The sequence below is a fragment of the Zingiber officinale genome, chromosome 1A, assembly GCF_018446385.1.
Source record: "Zingiber officinale cultivar Zhangliang chromosome 1A, Zo_v1.1, whole genome shotgun sequence".
Taxonomy (NCBI): Eukaryota; Viridiplantae; Streptophyta; class Magnoliopsida; order Zingiberales; family Zingiberaceae; genus Zingiber; species Zingiber officinale.
In genome coordinates this window covers 12,906,002-12,927,235 of record NC_055987.1, presented here as the reverse complement: position 1 = coordinate 12,927,235, position 21,234 = coordinate 12,906,002, and the positions used below count along the sequence as shown (strand labels likewise).

At 36.8% G+C, this 21,234-nt stretch overlaps 2 protein-coding genes across 2 annotated transcripts; both read right to left on the bottom strand.

The window, feature by feature from the left end:
- Positions 1 to 784: 784 nt before the first annotated feature.
- LOC121996605 (RING-H2 finger protein ATL5-like) lies at positions 785 to 1,246 on the bottom strand. The gene has a single exon (XM_042550622.1). It carries the CDS (start codon positions 1,244 to 1,246, stop codon positions 785 to 787), a length of 462 nt encoding a protein of 153 aa, XP_042406556.1.
- Positions 1,247 to 2,213: 967 nt separating this feature from the next.
- On the bottom strand, positions 2,214 to 19,469 carry LOC122019239 (probable ethylene response sensor 1). The gene is made up of 6 exons (XM_042576730.1): positions 19,223 to 19,469; positions 14,363 to 15,302; positions 5,595 to 5,963; positions 5,210 to 5,476; positions 3,717 to 3,844; positions 2,214 to 2,650 (listed from the first exon to the last, which is right to left on the bottom strand). The coding sequence occupies exons 2-6, from the start codon at positions 15,266 to 15,268 to the stop codon at positions 2,503 to 2,505; spliced, it is 1,818 nt and encodes a 605-aa protein (XP_042432664.1). The 5' UTR covers positions 15,269 to 15,302; positions 19,223 to 19,469; the 3' UTR covers positions 2,214 to 2,502.
- Positions 19,470 to 21,234: the final 1,765 nt, after the last annotated feature.

Here is a 21,234-nt window from a genome sequence, read left to right as displayed (position 1 = left end):
AAACCTTAATCCGCCCGATCGGATAGAGGGAGCATGTCTAAGGTTGAGCGTCAAGCTTCAGGAGCCCGATCGACGAGGAACGGGTACATCTTGACCGAAGACCCCACAGCGACGAAGGCCGATCAGGAAGGAATTTGCTCACATTGTTCCAGTCAATTTGACTACATCCTCATTCGACTAAACTTGAAGGGGAAGCTTGTGATACGGTGATAAGGAGGGTCCCCACCCCGCTGCCACGGTGGAGGTCCACAAAACACAAATAAATGCTTATGTATGATTATTTTTTTTTTCCTCAAAACATTCCAAAAGTCATAAAATATATCGATGCAGAATGTGTATGTCTGTATCTAACTGGAGACTGGTAATACTAGACTCTCTTGGGATAAACCTTATCATCTTTTTGTTCTAACAAAACAGATCGATGCAGATCGATTTGCTTCCTAATTCTACAATTTTTTTCTTGTTAAACCCCAAATTATTGCAGCTAGAGGGAGAGAAATAATCAAAAACAATATGATTCCTACTCCAATAATTGACATGTGATAAACAGATCAATGGGATTCCATTCCCACCTAATCGTCTTGTTTGCAGATTAATTAGTTCATCCACCACGCTCTATGCGGTCGGGCTGTGCCAGATCGAGACGTCGGCAAAAACGTAATTTAAATCCCCAATTTTTCAACACCACAAATAATCAGGAATTTTGATCTGTTCATTCTTCAAATCTGTGAATCAGTAACACAAGATCGGCGGAGAACAAGTTACAAAGCAGAATTAGGCGAATTCACACGGCGGCGAGCTCGGGCGCCGCCGGGTCGACGGACGCCCGGCAGACGGGGCACTCCAAGTGCGACGCCAGCCACGCGTCGATGCACTCGACGTGGAAGCAGTGGAAGCAGCGGGGAAGAAACCGCCCCTTCTCGCCGTCCTTGAAGTCCATCAGGCACACGCTGCAGCTGATCTTCTTCTTCTGCACCGCCGAAGAGTACTCGAACACCGGCAGCCGCGTCAGGACGGTCTCCGCGCGAGCGGTTGATGGGGCATCTCCGCCTCCGGGCTCGGAGACGGAAGAGGTGGAGTTGAGCGGCCTGGAGGTGGAGGCCGCGGCGATTACTCTCCGATTACCGGACGACGGCGGCCCCTCGAAGGTGCCTTTGAGGCAGTAATAGGCGATCAGAAGGAACATCACGGCGACGAAGGTGCAGATGACGATGACGATCGAGCTGGGGCCTCCATCTTCGGCCATGGGGCGTGCCGATCCGTCGCTCGAGTTTATCTTTTTAATTAATCGGAAAGTTTCGAGTCGAGGGAGATGTTTGTTTATGGTGTAGTTGAGAAGTAGATAGAATTTTTTTTTTCTTTTTAAAAAAATACTAATGGAAAAGAAGAGGAATTACGATGGGCAATTTCATTTGACGCTGTGAATGCACTACAAGAAAAAATTAATTAATTGATGGTCCATGATCGAGACATTTATGTCCGTCCCCAATACGTGTCCTCAGTTTCTCAAAACAAAAATAAAAGGAAAAAAAAAAGACTGCCCGGGGTGAGGAATTACAAAAGACGATTCGTTTGTGCATTGTGTCTCTGTCGATTCGTTTGGATCATCTATCTCTGGATCGAATTAGACAATTGAATTATTTAGAAAAAAAACTACTGAGTCTACGGTGTCGATTGAAATTCGACAAAAAAATAACTTGTCAATTAAGAAAATGCTGTGGGGATAGTTTTGATGGTAGTTATACTTTCAGGGCTTTGACTTTTCAACGAGTATCGGTCAAGTCAATCGGCTTAAAATTTTCTAATCCTGAAGAGTACCACTGAAGTCAACTACCTTCCTCTACGACTTTATTAGGAAATTTCATTCCAACCTGTATAATTATTAGAAAATTACAACTTGCGATTTCTAATGGAGAAATATTGTTGGAGATATTATAAATTTGCATTAGTAACATTGCTTAATACCCAATTGAGAAGATCAGAGGTTACCATGAGATCCAAAGGGAAAATCGATCGCCACCCGAGCGGATTGTTCGTGTGGCACAGCCACGTAGGCAACCAAATACTAATTGCTCGTGGCAAACCTCGAATGCTGTGATAGATTGCATCATATATTCACTTTTGAATATCGCTATCAATATCTGGCCAACTCTTGTGATCATAACATACTCATCCATCGAGCTTATGCAACTTGTTAATTATCGACTTGGTTCTATCTGAAATTTTCACTAGTATATAAACAAGATAATAGTGAGAGTTCAATTACATATTACAATAATGTCGAGAGAAATTTAAATTTGTCATTCCCGTACCAAATAAAAAATCGACTCTTACTCATTATGGTACTACTGAGGATAAAAACTCGTGCATTTGAGTGGCTGATGAATGCAGATAGTCCTCAACATCCTGTACACCTCTTGATGCTAAGGTTTCTGAGGAATAGGCCATTCTGGATCATGTGGCATATATAACTTTGGTGGTGGAAGCATTATCCTGCCCGTGCTAATTCGTCCAAGACAACGGGGCATTTTTTTGGTGAGATATGTTTTGATTTTCGCATATTTCCAGTTTCACCAGAAATGTGGCTGTGCATCCCTTTCCAAGCCCTTCGCTCTCGAGCCAAATATGACCTTGCATGAGATTTACATATCTGATGGAGCAGGAGGAAGCAAATTAAACGTATGAGATGAATAACATAAAGCTTTTAGAAACAAAATTAATAGATTATGACCATGCGAGCAACACAGATCCTTAAATATTTAGCATTGAATTTCACCAAATGCCAATTTATATAAACAAACACCGGATAAGAATATGCGCATCTAATGAGAATGGTCTAGTTTCCTAAATCTTGATTTGTATTTCAGTGAACAGTGAATCAATTGCACATTGCCAAACTGTTGTGAAAAAAATAATAGACATTAGTTCTTTAAATTTACCAGTCTAGGAATCAAATAATAAAAAATGATGCTAATAATTTAAATATTGAAAATCTCATTCAAGATATATAATAGAGTTAACCAGGATTTCAAGAATACTATAATCTCTATTGATAATTTAATTAATTGGAATAGGGTTAGAATACAAATATTTACTAATAAGTTTGGTTCATGAAATGGAATGGATCTTCCGTAATTATTCCCATGTATATTTGGTTGGAAGAGGCTGTATGTAAGGTAGAGAAAGAATAATCTCCACAAGACTAAAATATGTCTGAAAAAATTGCCTTACAAGAGAGATGCTAATTGAAATATGATAAAAGGAACAGCGTGCAGGATTAAGAGAAGATAACAATATTTTTGAATTGGTATTTTAAGTTTATTTGTAACAAAATGCAAGAAAAACTGTTTAGCCTGAATTCATCTGGATTCCTGCAAACAAGTATTATAACTTTTCTTCTATGTGATCAGTTTCGTACACATTCAAATGATGATCTTATTAAGAACGTAAATATGGAGAAAACAAAAATGAATCTAGGATCGTGTTTAAAAGAATTCTAGAGATTTCACTAATACCAAAAGCCTTTCTCTGAACAGAACATAAAATATGGAAAGGCACTGGATACAGGAATCTAAGGTTAGGAAAAAATTCCTACAATCATTTTAATAAACTTAATGCAAAATGATGTCAGTAAGTGTTGCATGAAAAGAAGGAAAAAACATAGTCATGATTGTACACTACACAGAATAGTGCCTAAGACAATGAGATGGCTGTACCTCTTGCAAATGGCAAGCCCAACACCACTTCCATTGTAACTTTGACTTGCTACATTTCGGCTCTGTGCAAATTTAGTGAAGATATGTGGTAATTCTTGAGAGCTAATTCCACAGCCAGTATCTTTTACCTGATATCGAAAAGGTCAATTTAGCATATAATATTATTGAAAAAATGAGAAAAAGAATTTCAATATACAAAATAAGAAACAAAAATCTTGTGATGAAACTGTTGGTGTATCATATGTGAACCATTGCGCATCAAATCAAAATGCAATATTAATCCACAGAAGAAACAAAAAAACTTATGATTGCAATTCTTGCATCACTCACAAGCCATTCTGGAAGCCTGTTCCTATTCAGTCAAGTGAAGTCTAGACAATATGATTTTTGAGTAAGAGAGTTTGGAGCTGCTAATTTATCAGACTTTCAAGAAGCAATCAGACAAAAATCATATACTTTTTAATCAAACCAAGTATTATTCAACAAAAAATAATCAACTTTCTTGTAGCATACCAACTTTTCCAGCTAACATGGTTGAATATGAATGTTTTGATATAATTTTCTTTTAAAAAAAAGAGAGAAGTAATTAAGAAACAATGATATAATTGGTGTGCCATAACTGCATAGGGGTATCCTGAGCATTACAAACAGAAAATAGAATGTAGCAAAAAATGATAACAAGCCAAGACTTTGGTCCTATGGAACATTAATTGCTTAATGGATCAAAAACAAAATAATAATGTGGTAAAGCCCAGCTCCATAAGAACTGTTCTACGCCCACAGTCCCTCAACAGTATAATCCAATGAGTATCAAATACTCAACTCTAGAATCACCCAAGGGACTTCGCTACAAGTGCACAAACCAATACAAAGCCATTATGTAGCAGTTCAGTGGTCAGTATTGGTGGTAACTTGGGTCATTTGGTGCTTCTAAATCATACTACCCGGACCATACATGTGCTTTGTGATAACTTGATATACATTATTGACATAATCCAATGAGTATCAGATGCCCTCATAATCGTACTAAAAATAGTTGAGCAAAGGGTTAACTTGTTCTCGATACATTTTTATTGATTCAAATTTCAACTCAATTAGATCCAAATTAAGCAGGCAATAATTAAGTTTCGGATTTGCAAGGAAATTAGATTTTGTGCAATCTGAATGGATGTCCTAGGAGTATCCAAACAGGTTGGTTGAAACAAACCTTTACCGATAACAAAAAGTTCCTCAAAAACAAGTCAATATTTCACAAATTCCTAAAATTGAGAGTTGAACTGACCTATATGATTTTTTTTTTTTTACTTTGTTTATGGTCCCTTATCCTCATTAGAAAATGACAGATAATTGAAAGGTACAACATATATATTCAGAGATAACGGAATTAATACATAAGTTTTCATGTGACCAATAATTGCAAATCATTTAAAGTGAATAACATATCTAACAGGAGATAAAATTATAAATATATCAGCTTTCTTATAATCTATAACCTGGACTTTCAAGTAGAAATGACCGTCACAAGCAACTGGATAGAAGTCGGCAGTTCTAAAATCCCTTAAATAATCTGTCCTGGCAATGGAAGCTGTAATAGAAATATGTCCTTCCTTTGTAAACTTGATAGCATTACCAGCAACATTCAATATAATTTGCATAAGTCGTTTTTCATCTCCGATGGCACATAAAGGTAGGTCAGGTGACAAGATAAGTGAGACAGGTAGCTTCTTGACGGCTGCAACTGGCTTTACAAAATTCACCACCTGATACATGGAACATAAAAAAAAAAGTAAAATTTCCCAAGTGATGGAAATAATTATAATGGTAACAATTAATACCAAACAAATGCAAACAGAGAAAGGGAAAATAAAGTCTAATTACCTCTCTGAGGACAGAATGAAGATTAAAAGCTCCAAGTTCCAACTCAAGGCTTCGATCTTCCAACTTGGACAGATCTAATATATCATTAATCAGAATTGCTAGAAGACTGCTACTTTTCAATACAGTTTCAACCATTGACCGTTGCTCGGGGTTTAGTTCAGTCTCCATAAGAAGGGAAGAAAGAGTGATAATTGCATGCAATGGGGTTCGCATTTCATGGTTCATGACAGCTAGAAAATCATTACGAGCACGAATAGCCAATTCAGCCTCCTGCCGTGCTACATCTAAAGCAACATTTTGGTCCATAAGTAGATTACGTGCCCGCATAGACTCTTCTAATATAGCAGCATGTGAAAGTGCAACAGCTACCTGAAAAAAGATGATGAATGTTTTGAATGAAGATGTTAAGACTCATTATGCTTACAAACATGAGGAAAAAAAAACTTCTACTCTCAAAACAAAGGATTTTAAATTCGGGAAACCGAAAGAGAAACAGTTGCAGCCATGATTAAAGACATCAACACACAAATACTAGATCTGAAACTAAAGCAGATATTAGATTTGAGAAAATCAGTTGAAGGCCAAGGAAGCTGGATGACTTAAAGTTGATTCCTAAAAGGTAGTAAAATGGAAATTAAATCTCCAAGTAGCGATTTGATTTCCATCGACATTCTGCACTCTAGAATGCCATTGGGTATATATATATTCTGCCATTGCTCATATATGTTATTATTGTTCCCACTGCATTCTAGATAATCAATTGTGTTCTCAATGGTAAAACTCTGAGTTCGTGCAGTAACCCTCACCAAATTTCATTAAGTTTCACCATCTTTGATGTTCTTCCATCCCTATTTATGATCTTATGGTGTACCTGATAAAATTCCTTCAGGCGATTGATTTCTTGACAAAATTATATTTGGCATTTTATCAGGATCCACCAATTTTGAAAACTGTAACTAGAGTTAATGTCTCATCTTGTTAGTTTATTCATTAATACGTTGGAATCTTGTAAATGGGTCTAACTGAACTTTCCTCTCAATTGGTTCAAACCTTAAGAACAAATAAAATAGCCTCCTTAGCATGGAGGAATATTATATCAGTGGTCAACTAAATACTACAACAACAATAACCAAGTCTTATCTCACTAGGTGGGGTCGGCTATATAGATTCTTTTTCGTCATTGAGCTCTATTTCCTACTATATCATCACCTATACTTAAATAAATTTTATCTTATTTTATTGTTGCTAACCAAGTCTTTTTTGGTCTTCCTCTTTCTCGTTTGATATATGTATTTGTCATAGTTTCACATCGCCTAACTGGAACATTTATCGACCGTTTAAGTACATGCTCGTACCATTTTAAACGTGTCTCTCAGAGTTTTTGCTCAATAGATGCAATTCCGACTTTCTAATGCTCTCATTTCTTATTCTGTCCATCCTCGTATGCCCACACATCCACCTTAACATCCTCATATCTGCAACTTTTATCTTCGGCTCATGTGCTCGAGTCATAGCCCAACATTCAACTCCATATAACATAGCAAGTCTAAATGCGGTTTTATATAATTTTCCTTTAAGTTTTAGGGGTACTTTACGGTCACATAAAACACCCGATGCTTTTGTCCATTTCAACCATCCTGCTTGTATTATATGTAAGACATCTCTTCAATCCCTCCATCATTTTACAAAAATGATCCTAAATATCAAAAACTCTCAGTTCCTAGCAACTCATCATCTCCTATCTTAACAATTGTCTCATTATGTTTAATATTGCTAAACTTAAATTTCATATATTCTGTTTTTATTCTACCAAGCCTAAAACCTTTCCCTTTTATTGTTTCCCGCCAAGATTCTAGTTTAACATTTACTCCTTCACGTGTTTCATCTACCAAAATAATATCATCAGCAAACAATATGTACCACGGTACTGTGTCTTGAACGTGTGTAGTGAGTTTGTCCATAATTAGTATAAAAACATAAGGACTTAAAGCTGATCTTTGATGTAACCCTATCTTTATTGGAAATACTTCAGTTATTCTGCCTGAAATCTTTACTGTAGTCATTACATTTTTGTACATATCTTTAATTAGTTCAATATATATACGCTAACACCTTTCTTTTCTAGAATTCTCTATATAATTTCTCTTGGAACTTTATCATAAGTTTTTTTAAGTTAATGAATACCGTGTGTAGATTTTGTTTTTGCTCTCGATTTTTTTCAATTAATTGTCTAAGAAGCTGTAGCTTCTATTATCGACCTTCAACCCAAATTGATTTTCGGTCACCGTAGTCTCCTTCCTTAATTTTTTTTCTATTACTTTTTCCCAAAGTTTCATGGTATGATTCATTAGTTTAATACCCTTATAGTTTGCACAATTTTGTACATCTCTCTTGTTCTTATATAAGGAAACTAGAGTACTTATTCTCCATTGATTATATATATTTTTTGTTTTAAATATCATGCTAAATAATTTTGTTAAACATTCAATACCTTGCTTCCCTAGGCACTTCCATACCTCTATTGGAATATCATCTGGTTCAACAATTTTTCCATTGTGCATCCCATTTAAAGCTTATTATATTTCTGAAGTTTGAATTATACGATAAAAATTTAAATTTCTATGCTTATTTGACCTACTTAAATTATCTAAGTTGGTTACCTAAACCTTCATTAAAAAGTTGATGAAAATACCTCTTCCACCGTTCTTTTATTTTTCTATCGTTTACTAGTACCCTATTACATTCATCTTTAATATATTTTATTTAGATAAGATCTCTTGTCTTTCTTTCTCTCACTTTAGCTACTTTATAAATGTCTCATTCACATCCTTTTGTATCTAATTTTTGATATAATCGTTCAAAAATTTCATTATTTGCTTAATTCACTACTCTCTTAGCTTTTTTTCTTGGATATTGTATATTTTTTTAACTTTTCCTCGTTCTTAAAAATATATAATTCTTTATAAGCTATTCATTTTTTCTTCACTTCTTTTGTACTTTCTCATTCCACCACCAAGATTCCTTACTTTGTGGTGCATGTCCCTTTGACTCACCGAATACACTCTTAGCTACTATTTTTAACTTTGATACCATCTTATCACATGTCGTATTACAATCACCATATATTTCACATAATGCTTGTACTCCTATCTTCTCCTTAAATATATTTTGCTTCCCATCCTTTAACTTTCACCGCTTAATTTTAGGAGTCATATATATTTTCTTTCTATTGATACTATGTTTGAGGCGTATATCCAATACTACTAACCTATGTTGGGTAGTTAAACTTTCTCCAGGATGACTTTGTAATATTTACAAATCTTTCTATCTTTCTTCCTAATCATAAGAAAATCAATTTGCGATTTATTATTCCCACTTTTGAACGAGACTAAGTGTTCTTCTCTTTTTTTAACAAACATATTAGTTAATATAAAATCATATGCTATCGTAAAATCTAATATAGTTTTCCCTTCTTCATTTTTTGTTCCAAACCCATAACCCCTATGCACCCTATTATATTCCTCATTTTTCACTCCGACATGTAGATTTAGATCACCTCCTATTAAAATCATTTCATTTGGCAGAATGTTTTATAATATTTCATCTAAGTCGTCCCAAAACCTTGATTTGATAGCTTCATCTAATCCTACTTGCGGTGCATATACACTAATTATGTTCATAATTTCTTTTGTCACTATTATCCTAAGGGCTATAATTCTATCCCCTTTTCTAATTACTCCTACAACTTCATCCTTTAACAAACTATCTACAACAATACTTACTCCATTTCTTGTTTTACTCTTTTCTATGTATCATAACTTAAAACCTGATTTCTCTATTAGTTTTGCGTTCTTGCCTACCTATTTTGTCTCTTGTACACACAAAATACTAATTCTTCTCCTAATCATCATATCTACTACCTCCAATAATTTATTAATGAGGGTTCCTATGTTCTATGTTCTAAATTTTAGATTATTAGTTTTTCTATCATATTTGTTCTTACCCAACCTATGGTATGAGAATTCTTACCTATTTAACACCACTCAAGTTCCCATGAAGATGTAGTGGTCCTCGCCGGTACAATTCTTGCATATTTAGCACTACACCCAAGTTCTGGAAATGTAGCGGTCCTTGCCGAGACGTTACAGTCGGATCCTATAACGCGTGTTAGTACCCCAAGGTAGTTTTGATGTGATCAACCAAGTCAGGTTAGGTCATGTTGGTGTTTAACCCCTGTGTCTAAGTGTGCAGAAACTTAGGAGCACAAGAAGTCGAGTGAAAGACGCAGCTAGCGAGGACAGCATAGGAGAGAGCCGACGGGCTCAGTGCGTTTGAGGGACGAGACACTGCAGAAGGGTACGTTGGCGGACGAGGAGGCGCAAGACGTTTCCAAGGGACGAGAAGTCAAAGCAGAAGGTTACTCGAGAAGGCCGGAAAATGGGCTCGGGTGAGCCATATTCCGGATGACCGAAATCACCAAAGCAAGCGGAACCGAAGCAGAAGACCCGGACCTAAGAGAGCGGAAACAGAGCGAAAGACCCGAACCACCTGGGTGCCCCTGGGCGCCTCGCCCAGCGAAGGCCTCATCTACATGGTCCAGGCACTTGGAACCACCCCGGGTGCCCGAAATTGAAATTTTAGCCAAATGCGACGTGGCGCAAGCCGTCCCGACGAGGATAAAAGTTTATCCCCTCCAGGCATCATGATCAGGGCTATAAATACAACCCTGATCCAAGAAGCTAAGAACAACACTTGTAATTGACTCCATTTGATTTTAGCTTTATAATTGTGAACTTGGACTATTATAAGAGGCTTTTCCGCCCGAAGGAAACATTAGGGAGCTTTCAACTTCCTTGGATTAGCAATCCCCTGATTGCAAACCAAGTAATTCCTTGTGTGCCTCTGTTTTCACTTTACTTCTTAATTTCTTTTATGCAAGTGTCTATTTGTATCAAACTATAAAGATCAAGAAAGATGCTTTTATTTTTATAGGGTTATTCACCCCCCTCTAGCCGACCGCTAAAGGACCAACAATTGAGAGCCAGGACGTTTCAAGAGGACTAACCGTCGATAGAAGCACAAGAAATGGCCGGACCGAGCATCTACCCACCTAAATTCGAGGGGGAATTCGCGATTTGGAAAAGAAAAATGGAGGCATTTCCAAAACAGACTTTGATTTATTGTTAATCTTAAAGTATGACTTTATAGCTATAAAGGACAAAGAAGAATATCAATGGACAAAGAAGGAGCAAGCAGACTTCGTAGCAAATGAACGAGCTTAATTCCATCTACTAAGTGTGTTACCTCCACAAGAAGTCAACAGAATTGATGCCTACGAATTAGCAAAAGAGCTTTTGGAGAAGTTCCTTGAGCTACACGAAGATACATCCGAAGTCAAACTCGCGAAACAGGACTTGCTCCGTAACCAAATCAGCAACCTCTGATTAGAAGAATGTGAAATCATTGCACACCTTCACTCAAGGATCAAGGAGCTCATCATCGAACTCATGAATCTCAGTGAAAAGGTAACCAACCGAGATTCGCTAAGATACACGCTTAACGCCTATCCTAGGAATTCTGAATGGGTATCCTTAGTAGATACTTATTATATCTCTAAGGATCTAGAAGTAAGTACCTTAGAAGAATTATTTTCGACATTTGAAGTTCATGAAACAAGATGTGTAGATCTGAAGAAGGAGCCCAAGCACAACATTACCCTAAAAGCAAAAGTAGACGAACCTGACTCTAAATCTTCTCTCAATGATGACGAAACGACATTCATGGTAAGGAGATTTAAAAAGTTATTTAAAACTAATAAATCTGATCAAGTGCATGATAAAAGAAGAAGAAAGATAAGATGCTACCACTGCAATGAAGAAGGACATGTGAAAGACAACTACCTTAAATTAAAGAGCAAGGACAAGATCAAGAACAAAAAAGCACTCCAGACAAAGTGTCGAAATCTAAAGGCGACGTGGGACGAAATGTCGTCCAAATCGGAGATCGAAGTCATCATCGAACTTGTGCTAGTGGCAAGTCACCAAGAAGAAGACGACAAAGCAAACTCATCCTCAATGATCATTGAGAGCATCAATGAAGGGGGAGCATTAGAAATAGACAAGGTAAGTCAGGTACGGTCCCTACCTCCTGACCAATTATTTAAATTTATAAAAATGCTATCGAAGAGTTTTGTAAATTAGAGATTGAAAATAAAATATTAGAAAAGGAAAATGATGAATTAAAAGGAATTCTAGCACCATATTGTCGGTCAGAAGATTTCGACAAGATGAAAATAGAAAACGAAAAATTGAAAGCAGAAATAGAAGAGTTAAAAAAAATCGTGCATGCTCACATATTCAACAAGTTAGTAGATATAATGGATTAAATTGACATTTTAAATACCATAAGGGTCAAATTAGAAAAATATCACAGAAGTATGTTCTCAAGAAATTTTTGATTAATCCTGTAGGAAGGAATCTATTTTGGGTTACAAAATCATATCTAGGTTAAATTTTCTTTTTGTTTTTGTGCATGCCCAATTTTTTAAAGTTAAACATAGGGCTTTCAGAAGAAAATTAAATATTTAATTTCTTTAAAAGGCTTTGTATAGAAGTGGTTGTTGTTCCAATAACCAAGAAAACCTAGTGTCTTGCCACAACCTGGAAGCTAATGAAATAAATGTTTACTTAACTAACTGTTAAGCATTTAATTAAAAATTATCTAATGTTTTCAAATAAATTGTTTGTCAAAATTTCTGTTAGAAGTTATTTAGAATTTAATTTCTTTTCCTGATAAAGAAAATTTCATCATTTAGCTGTACAAAAATTTCTAAATGTTTCCTGTTAAATTTTTTTACATGTTTCACAGAATTGTTTTCAAACTTTCTTTTTTTTTAAAAAAAAAATTATCATCTTTTTAAAAAGATTTCTGTTTTTTTTTTGAAAATTTTATATATGTCTGTTCATCCCTTATTAAAATTTTAGATTTATTTATCAAATTAAATATTTTTCAAAATTCGTTATAAGAATCCAAATTTTTCAAAAAAAATTTCATAATTTTCTAGAAAATAGCATTTTCCTTAGACTTTGTTTTAGATTTTTTTTGCCAAATTATTTTAAAGTACTTCATTTTTAATGTGATCAAAGGGGGAGAAGTGAAGATTAAGTCTAGGGGGAGGGTATTATTATCATTAATTTTTGCACAATATTATTTGCAAAATTTACCTTGTTATTATTATTTGTTTATGTTTTTTTTCCCCTAACTTAACTTGGGTTGTTCACATCAAAAAGAAGGAGATTGTTAGTACCCCAAGGTAGTTTTGATGTGATCAACTAAGTCAGGTTAGGTCCTATTGGTGTTTAATCCCTATGTCTAAGTGTGCAGGAATTTAGGAGCATAGGAAGTTGAGCGAAAGACGCAACTAGCGAGAAGGACGGCACGGGCGAGAACCGACGGGCATAGTGCGTCCGAGGGATGAGGCGCTACGGAAGAGTAGCTAGCGGACGAGAAGGAGGCGCGAGACGTTTCCGAGGGACGTGAAGCCGAAGCGGAAGGTTGCTTAAGAATGTCGGAAAATGGGTTCGGGTGAGCCCTATTCTGGATGGCCGAAATCACCAAAGCAAGCAGAGTTGGAGCAGAGACCCAGACCCAAGAGAGCAGAAGCGAAGTGAAGACCCGACCGAAAAGTCAATCGGGGGTTGACTTTTGAGTCCAAGAACCCCTTGGGCGCCTCGCCCAGCGGGGGCCTCATCTACACGGTCCGGACGCTCGGAACGCTTCCGAGTGTCCGGAATTGGAATTTTAGTCAAATGCGACGTGACGCGAGCCGTTGCGACGAGGATAAAATTTTATCTCCTCCAGGCGCTTGGAACCCTTCTAAGCGTCCCAATCAAGGCTATAAATACAACCCTGATCCAAGAAGCTAAGAACAACAGTTGCAATTGATTCCATTTGATTTTAGCTTTGTAATTGTGAGATGCTTCTCCGTCCGAAAGGGACATTAGTGAGCTTTCAACTTCCTTGGATTAGCAATCTCCTGATTGCAAATCAAGTAATTCTTTGTGTGCCTCTGTTTTCAGTTTACTTCTTAATTTCTTTTATGCGAGTGTCTATTTGTATCAAGCTATAAAGATCGAGAAACGTGCTTTTATTTTTACAAGGCTATTCACCCCCCTCTAGCTAGCCGCCAAGGGACCAACAATGCGTTCCTTTCAAGGAACAACCTAGCATTCGTACAATAGTTTAATAGATCCATTCATTGAATATTTGTCATAGTTTTAACGCTGGCGGACAACCTAACGTAACCCTCCTCCTTTATCCGAGCTTGAGACCGACCATGATTGGTTCGTCATGGGCGGAGTTTCAATGGTCAACTAAATGAAAACATAAAAGTATTTCATTAAACAATAGTCAATTTCATCGTGTTAGGCAATGCAAAGAAAAGTACTCAATCTTCTAGAAACATGAAGATTACTCATTGTTAGTTAGAAAACAAAAATATGTAACTAACTAAACACAAAGTAGGAAAATAGAATGCTATTACTAAAAATAATAAAAAATGAAACAAATCTAAACTAAGTAAGCATGCATAGAAAGATGGTTCTGAATAGAAACTGTAAAGTCATATGGAAATTAAGGCAAAAGAAGTTTTAACATGTTGGGATATAAAAAGTAATGGAAAAAAAATTAAAGTTCAAAAAGTAATTATTATGATGACAGCAATGCTAAACATATATGTAGGTTAAACATGAAAGAGAGGGTGAGCGTACCTGATCAGCAACCACCTCAACAAGTTCTAACTCATGAACATGCCATTTCCTTGCACTATCTGATGGGAGAATCAAGACCATTACTGCATAGCTTTTTGCAGAAAGTTCTGACCAATCAGTAATCTGGAAATTTGAAAGATGTAACAGTGGAACTCGAATAGCAACAACCTCTGGTGGCACGTATCTCCCTGATGGTACTCGGATCCTTGCTAATTGACATGAATGTGGAATTATCATTGCATTGTTGCTACTGAAAATTTTGTTAACTATAGGATGATTAATTGGCATAGTTAAATCCGTAGGGATTTGTTGGTGGAGCGTAAGGGAAAGTTGAAGACATGAACCACTACGTGATGGCATCCATAGCGCACATTCCTCCAACCCCAAGGTTCTCCCCAGCTCAACAAGAGTAGTCTTCAATATTGTGTCCCTGTCAAGTGTACTTCTGATTTCATGAGTAAGCATACGAACATGTCTTCCGGTTTCTTCCTGTGTCCTTATGAGGCCCATTTCTCTGTCAAGCTCTTCCGCTTTATTTTTCAAAAACAGTTCCCTTGTTTTTACACTTAATAAATCAGGAATTATGTGGACAAGCAACAATGCTGTTGCACATGACACTACAGCAGTCGAAATTTTTGCAATGGTCATGACAATGGCAAGAGTTTTTGAGTGCATGGTAAATGTCCACAAATTAATTAAATGAGTTGCCCCACAAAGAACAATAAAAGCACCAAATTGTATCAAAACCCATCTGTAGGGAAAGAAGGAAGACTTCTTTACGAAATAGATGAGCTCAAGAGGAATGGAGAAGTAAGCAAGGGCAATGAAAAAGTCTGATATATACTGATATTTGACCAGAAGTTCATCAGCAGGCCATAGAGGTTCAATGCAGTCACAACCCTCCATTTCCTAATGACCACAGTGAAGCATGTTCTTTAGCCTACATTATATAAAAGCAAATTTAATCAGGCTAGCTAATTGCAAAGAAAAAATATAACAAAAAAAAATGATGCAGCTTGTATTCAGATAGAGAGTGTGATTATAATGTACGCTGTGAGATAATTTAGGTATCATTTTTATTTCTTAAACAATTTTTTTTAGTTCTCCCTTACTAAGAGAGAAAAGAAAACTACACCAATTAGGACTTTAAAAATCTGTATTTTGGATGATATACCTGCTCCAATGTTGACACTCTTGAAATTGAATCAAAAGACTATCTCATTACTGACTATGCTAATCTCAAAGTAGTACCTAGAATAAGATAGGGTATAGAGTATAGATTTTTTAGTGATATTATATTCAGATATATTTTGCTAACAAATTTATTTTTCTTGAAACTATCATTTTTGCATTCAAATAATAAAATCAAAACTAGACAGTATACATCCAAAGAAAGTGGGTGAGCATCTTCGTTGTGGTAGTGTTTCATATTTTATATAGGTGACAGAATCACCATGGTATTTACAATCAAGGGTAACAACATCATGGTGAGTCATAGACTAATAGGGATGACCACTGATTTTTAGCTCAATAATTCGAATGTAAAACACCACATGAGGGATTTGCAACCTCCACCTTTTTTATTTAAAAAAAATGGTTTTAATTGAAAATCATAGTTTTCACCCAATTTCTGTAATAGAGTCACAAGGTGTTACGGCAGATAAACATAGGCTAGAAACAAAGCAAAATCGTACAAAGCAGCCTAATCTGTTGAAGCAGGATCAGTCATCAGCCAAGGTATACAATAAACCATGAAGCAGAATGTGATCAAAAGCCAACCTATCGACAGCCAGCACCCATCCAGCCCATGACTGGAGTGTCTCAATCCATCAATTGAGACATCAGTAGACTCACAATTAAAGATCAGAGCACAGCACCACCTCCGAACACTATGAAACCAAGCATGAATGAAAATAATGGGGACCTCCTTTATTCTGGGGCTCAATGTTTCCACCAACGGCAACCACCAGTCAGCAGACATTTAATGTGTCTGAAGGAAAGAGAAGTGGTCATGATCCACTTCTTAACCACAGTGGCTCTTGGGTTAGCCTTTGGTGTTATGAAATTACAATTCTATATTTAATCTGACAATTATTTTAAATTTTTATGTTTCTCTATGTGGTGTATATGGCCACAGAAGTTTATTAAGTGAAGGTTGGAATTCCATATCATATATGCAGTCTATCTGTGTGGTGCAACACAAGCAGAGAATCCATGCCTCAATCAGCAATCACACAAGACTTGACGGTGATGTGGGAACAAATCGATGCTACTCAACTGGTGAACTCACAGGGCTGCATGTCTCATTCAACAATCTCGTGAGAAAACAAAATAGAATTGCACTTGATTATTGAATTGATTGCATAGCTGAATGAATGAAACAGTAGGTAAGGATTTCTTTTATACACCTTGCAAAATTGATCTCCTAAGATTGTACAAGATACATTTTCCTAAAAACAGTAGCATGAAAAATAATAAACTTACTATAAGTTTGAATTTTATATTATATACTTATCAATTTTAACCAGGGTTGTAATGGCGGTAGGCAATGACAGTGCAGTCAATGACTGCCTACTGCCTCAGACGCCTAGGCATTTTTTTTTTACAAAATTAGATAATATATTAATTAAAAGATAAAAAATTAAATAAAGGATCAAAAATAAAAAAAATACTATAAAATATATTAACTAAAAATAAAAAAGTTATAATTTATTTTTTTAAAATAAATAAATAATATATATATATATATATATATATATAATTAATAGGATAATTTTATTGGGCTTTAATTAAGCCTATTTAAATTACTCCAATCATGATTAAAATTATTAATCTAAAGTTTTAATTAAGTCCTAAGTTTAAAAAAAAACTTATTTTATTCGACGATAGGCTTTGGTGTTTCAGCTTCTGGGCGCGTCGCCTAAGCCCGACGATGAGTCCGGACCCATCATTTGGCCTAGTAACTTGTCCGGATGTGTCGCCCGAGCCCGGTGACACGTCCGGATGCATCGTCCGAGTTCGAATCGGAAACGTTTTACTGCAACCAAAACACAAAGCGGTGCGGTTGAGGTCTGTCTCCCGCCTAAGCAGCGCCTAGGCGGCCGCCTCAACCGTCATTTAGAACACTGATTTTAACTATACCAGTTTTGTTTTACAGGAAATAAATTTAGCTTTTGTTTTATTGCATCTTTCTACCCTATTAAGAACTTGTTACTAGAAAATAAAGAAAGCAGTATAGCAAGGAGATGAGCATAAGCTTCTTTGGCATCTTTTTTCCATCTTTCTCCCCTATTATAGTAGTCTTCTTTTTGACATTAAGGAGCTGAGCATAAGCTTCATTGACTGCTTATTTATTTATCGGTCATTTCAACAAATAAAGGAATGTTGCAAGTTATTATGTGTGCAACTCAAGTTAGTACTCAATCTGAAGATGAGTGAGTTTGAATGAGTGACCAACCAAAAAGCCAATAGAAAAAGATTGAAACAAGAATGTCAAGTACTAAGAAAACAAATCCTTTATATTGAAATTACACTAATGTTTTAGTAGGTATGCATAGTATAAGAATAAGCATTGCAATTTTTCTCACAGTGAGAGATGGAGAAAAAATCAAGGCTTTTTGCATATTTATGCAATCATTCAAACTAAATAAATGCCAAGAAATCTCTTATATTGTATGGTTTTCATGTACAAGATGACTCAGCCATTATTTTATATTTATCATTTATTTGAATTTTTTTTCCTCCTAGCATAGCATATATATGTCTTATACTCTTATTAAACTCTCAATTTGATGGAAAAGGTAGGAAAATAAAAGAAAAAGAAGGTTTGTGAGCTTGTGGCCAATAAGTAACTATGAACAAGAAAACATATAATAGATGTCATGATAACTAGGTAAAAGCAAGTTTATTAATTGGATGAAGGGGGCATGCATTCCTGATTTGTCAAGTTTATTAGTTCAGTTTTCTTCGGGTTCTTAGCATAGTATGAAGGTTTTTGATATTTGTGAGCTTGAGTCATGGTTAGTGGTATATTGAATGTTTCATTCTAATTTTCTCTTCAAGTTAGGTCTGAAGCAAATCATCAAGTGACTTTTCTAGAGTTAAATCTTTTAAACTAGTCTACAAGTTCTTTCATTCTAGTTTATTTGTCAAAGATTTACATTGTTAGCAATCTCACAACAACCTAAGTTCATTCATCTCATGATTATTACTGGCCCAGATTAAAACAAGATCTCAGAATCACAATTATTAAGCTTGGGGACTAATTATTTTAAATTAACCGTGAGACCGACCAACTTGAATACACTTGCATTTTGTAAATGGTCATATTGGTTGGCAACTGAAGTCAGGTACACCAACCGGTATTTATACATTCACACTTCACTGTGAAGGGTATCTAATCTCTCTTTGTAACCTTAACTCATTATTTTCTCTCTCGGAGATGCTTTTGACTTGATTCTTAAAGCATGACTGCGTTGGACACATTATTAATCTTAATTCTAGAGGTGATCGGTCCGTCCCATAAAAGTTTTCCATTGGTAGTAAATCAGGAAGTGCTCGTGGTTGCCCATCTGGAGCAACCGCTCTGCTCCATGTTAGTTATGATAGATAAACTAGTTCGGCCAATACAACTACAAAGAAATCTATTCATATAAACTGAAGCAAGATTGATCATGGTACTACTACTAAAAAAGTCAAATTAAATTGATCCAACGACGCGGAACAACAAAAACATACCAACAAGTGAAAAAAATGGAGATCCCGAGAGCAGAGGGAGATCAATAAAGTATATCAATAGTATATGCGTTGAAATTGAAAGAAAAAAAAAAATCTAAAACAGTGATTAGAGAGCGATCGCACCTTAGATCGGCAGAACAAAAAAAGGGAAGAATAAACTTCAATCGGGCGGTTTCCTTGGCGTCGCCTTCACTCCGCCTGCACCCTTTTCTCAATTACACGGCTGGAACTTGGAAGACGGAAGGGGGGCTGCCACTTGCCACTGTCACTGTGTCGCCTGAGTATCCGACTCCGCATCACGGGGCCTGGACGGTTGAAATTCTGATGGGATCTCCTCCAAGGGTTTGATTTAGGATTATCCAACCAAGACGATGGCATCCGAGATGTTGTAGGGCTGCCGGTGGCGTCGTTGAACTCGGACGGTGGATGTCTGCGTTGGTAGGTACAACACGATTTACACGAAGATCGGTTGGAGGGGGATCCATGGACCCAGTTAATTGTGACGCACGGACCTACGCAAGAGAAGTCGCGATCAAAAAAGCACGTCCGTGATTGGATATTTTTCTTGTTTAAGGATGCGTGTGCAGGCAGTGTCCCACTGCAGTCTACGCCGTGGTGGAGCACGGATCGACCGGGAAGTGCGATTTAGAAGATGGACTAACTCATTGATAAGTGAATCAGTCTACATTTTTTCGATGTGTCTTTGTTAATAATTGGGTTTCAATCAGTCATTGAATGCTGAACTTTAATGGTTTTTGCTTTTGTTACGTGTTTGTCATTTGAGATATATTTTGTGATTTTAGGGCGGGATATACTGAAAAAAAAAAATTAGCAGATATTGTAGCAGTGAAGGAAAATGAATTCATTTTTGGAGCCGATTTATATTAAAAAAACAAACTTTTATTTTTTTTAATATGAAAAATGTCAACTTTAATATTATGGTATATTTTGGTAAATATACATATTAGCAATTTCAACCGAGATTTTACTTTAGAAGAATGTGATGCTTAAATTTCATATCCTAAGAATGTAGATGTTGAATAAATGTGAATGGAGAAGAGGTGGAAGATAAGAAGATTCATTGTGAATGAGACTTTAGTCTCATATTAGGAGTTTCAAGGCTCATTTGTTGGTTTATATTGATTCATAAACATTGAGGATGTGAATAAATGCATGGGGAGAGACTCTCTTTTACGCGTGGGTGTGCAGGGGGATGCAAATCCAGGGTCCGGATTGTACTGAACCAAGTTGACTTGTGTGCGAGTGCGACCTCACACGAATTGGTGGAGTTGTCGACCGTTGTATCTTGGGAAACAGACGACCCGAGTAAATCTCGAAGCACAGCCGGAGGTGGGTGAATCTGTTTCAAGGAAACTGCTACTTGCAGGTCTCGGTCACCTCGCCCGGTCGGTCTTTTTGTTCGACCCCGTTCGAGATTTTCGTCCTACCTTACTGCCTGGTTGGATTTTCTGGTCTGGTCTGCCACTCTGCAGACCTGCTCTACCACTCTGGTTTGTCGCTCTGCCGCTCTGGTCTGGTCTGCCGCTCTGCAGACCTACTCTACCACTCTGGTCTGCCGCTCTGGTCTGGTCTGCCACTTTGCAGACCTGCTCTACCACTCTGGTTTGTCGCTCTGCCGCTCTGGTCTGCTGTTCTGGTCTAGTCTGCCGGTCTGCCGCTCTGCAGACCTGCTCTACCACTCTGGTCTGTCGCTCTGCCGCTCTGGTCTGTTGCTCTGGTCACTTTGCAGACCTGCCCAACCGCGTTACAAAAACTAGCGCCTGCTGGCAGCTTGAGATTATCCGCTCAGGTCATTTCGACTGTAAGTTGAATTTAATTCAGAGCAATTTAAATTCAACTAATACTCTGTATATCTCCGACAACAGATTGTTATTGTCTAACAGTCTTGAAACAGATTTGTTTCTGTTGAGATGGTCATGGAACAAAATGTTGAGATGCAACAGACTCAACAAGTGCAGGCCCCCTCTGCCCCGATTGGAACTGTGTCAATCAGTCATGGGGAAAAGCTAGAGAAGTTCAGTGGATTGAATTTCAAGAGGTGGCAGCAGAAGATGCTCTTCTACCTGACCACGCTCAATCTGGCTCGGTTCTTGACCGAGGACCCTCCCAAGCGT

Bases quoted from the DNA above. Each gene is read 5' to 3' on its own strand.
- LOC121996605 (XM_042550622.1), bottom strand. From the start codon at position 1,246: ATGGCCGAAGATGGAGGCCCCAGCTCGATCGTCATCGTCATCTGCACC.
- LOC122019239 (XM_042576730.1), bottom strand. From the start codon at position 15,268: ATGGAGGGTTGTGACTGCATTGAACCTCTATGGCCTGCTGATGAACTT. The intron at 5,477-5,594 runs GTAATTAGACTT...TCCATGTATCAG, and splicing joins TTCATTCTGTCCTCAGAGAG to GTGGTGAATTTTGTAAAGCC. The intron at 3,845-5,209 runs GTTATAGATTAT...TTTCGATATCAG, and splicing joins ATTTCTACTTGAAAGTCCAG to GTAAAAGATACTGGCTGTGG.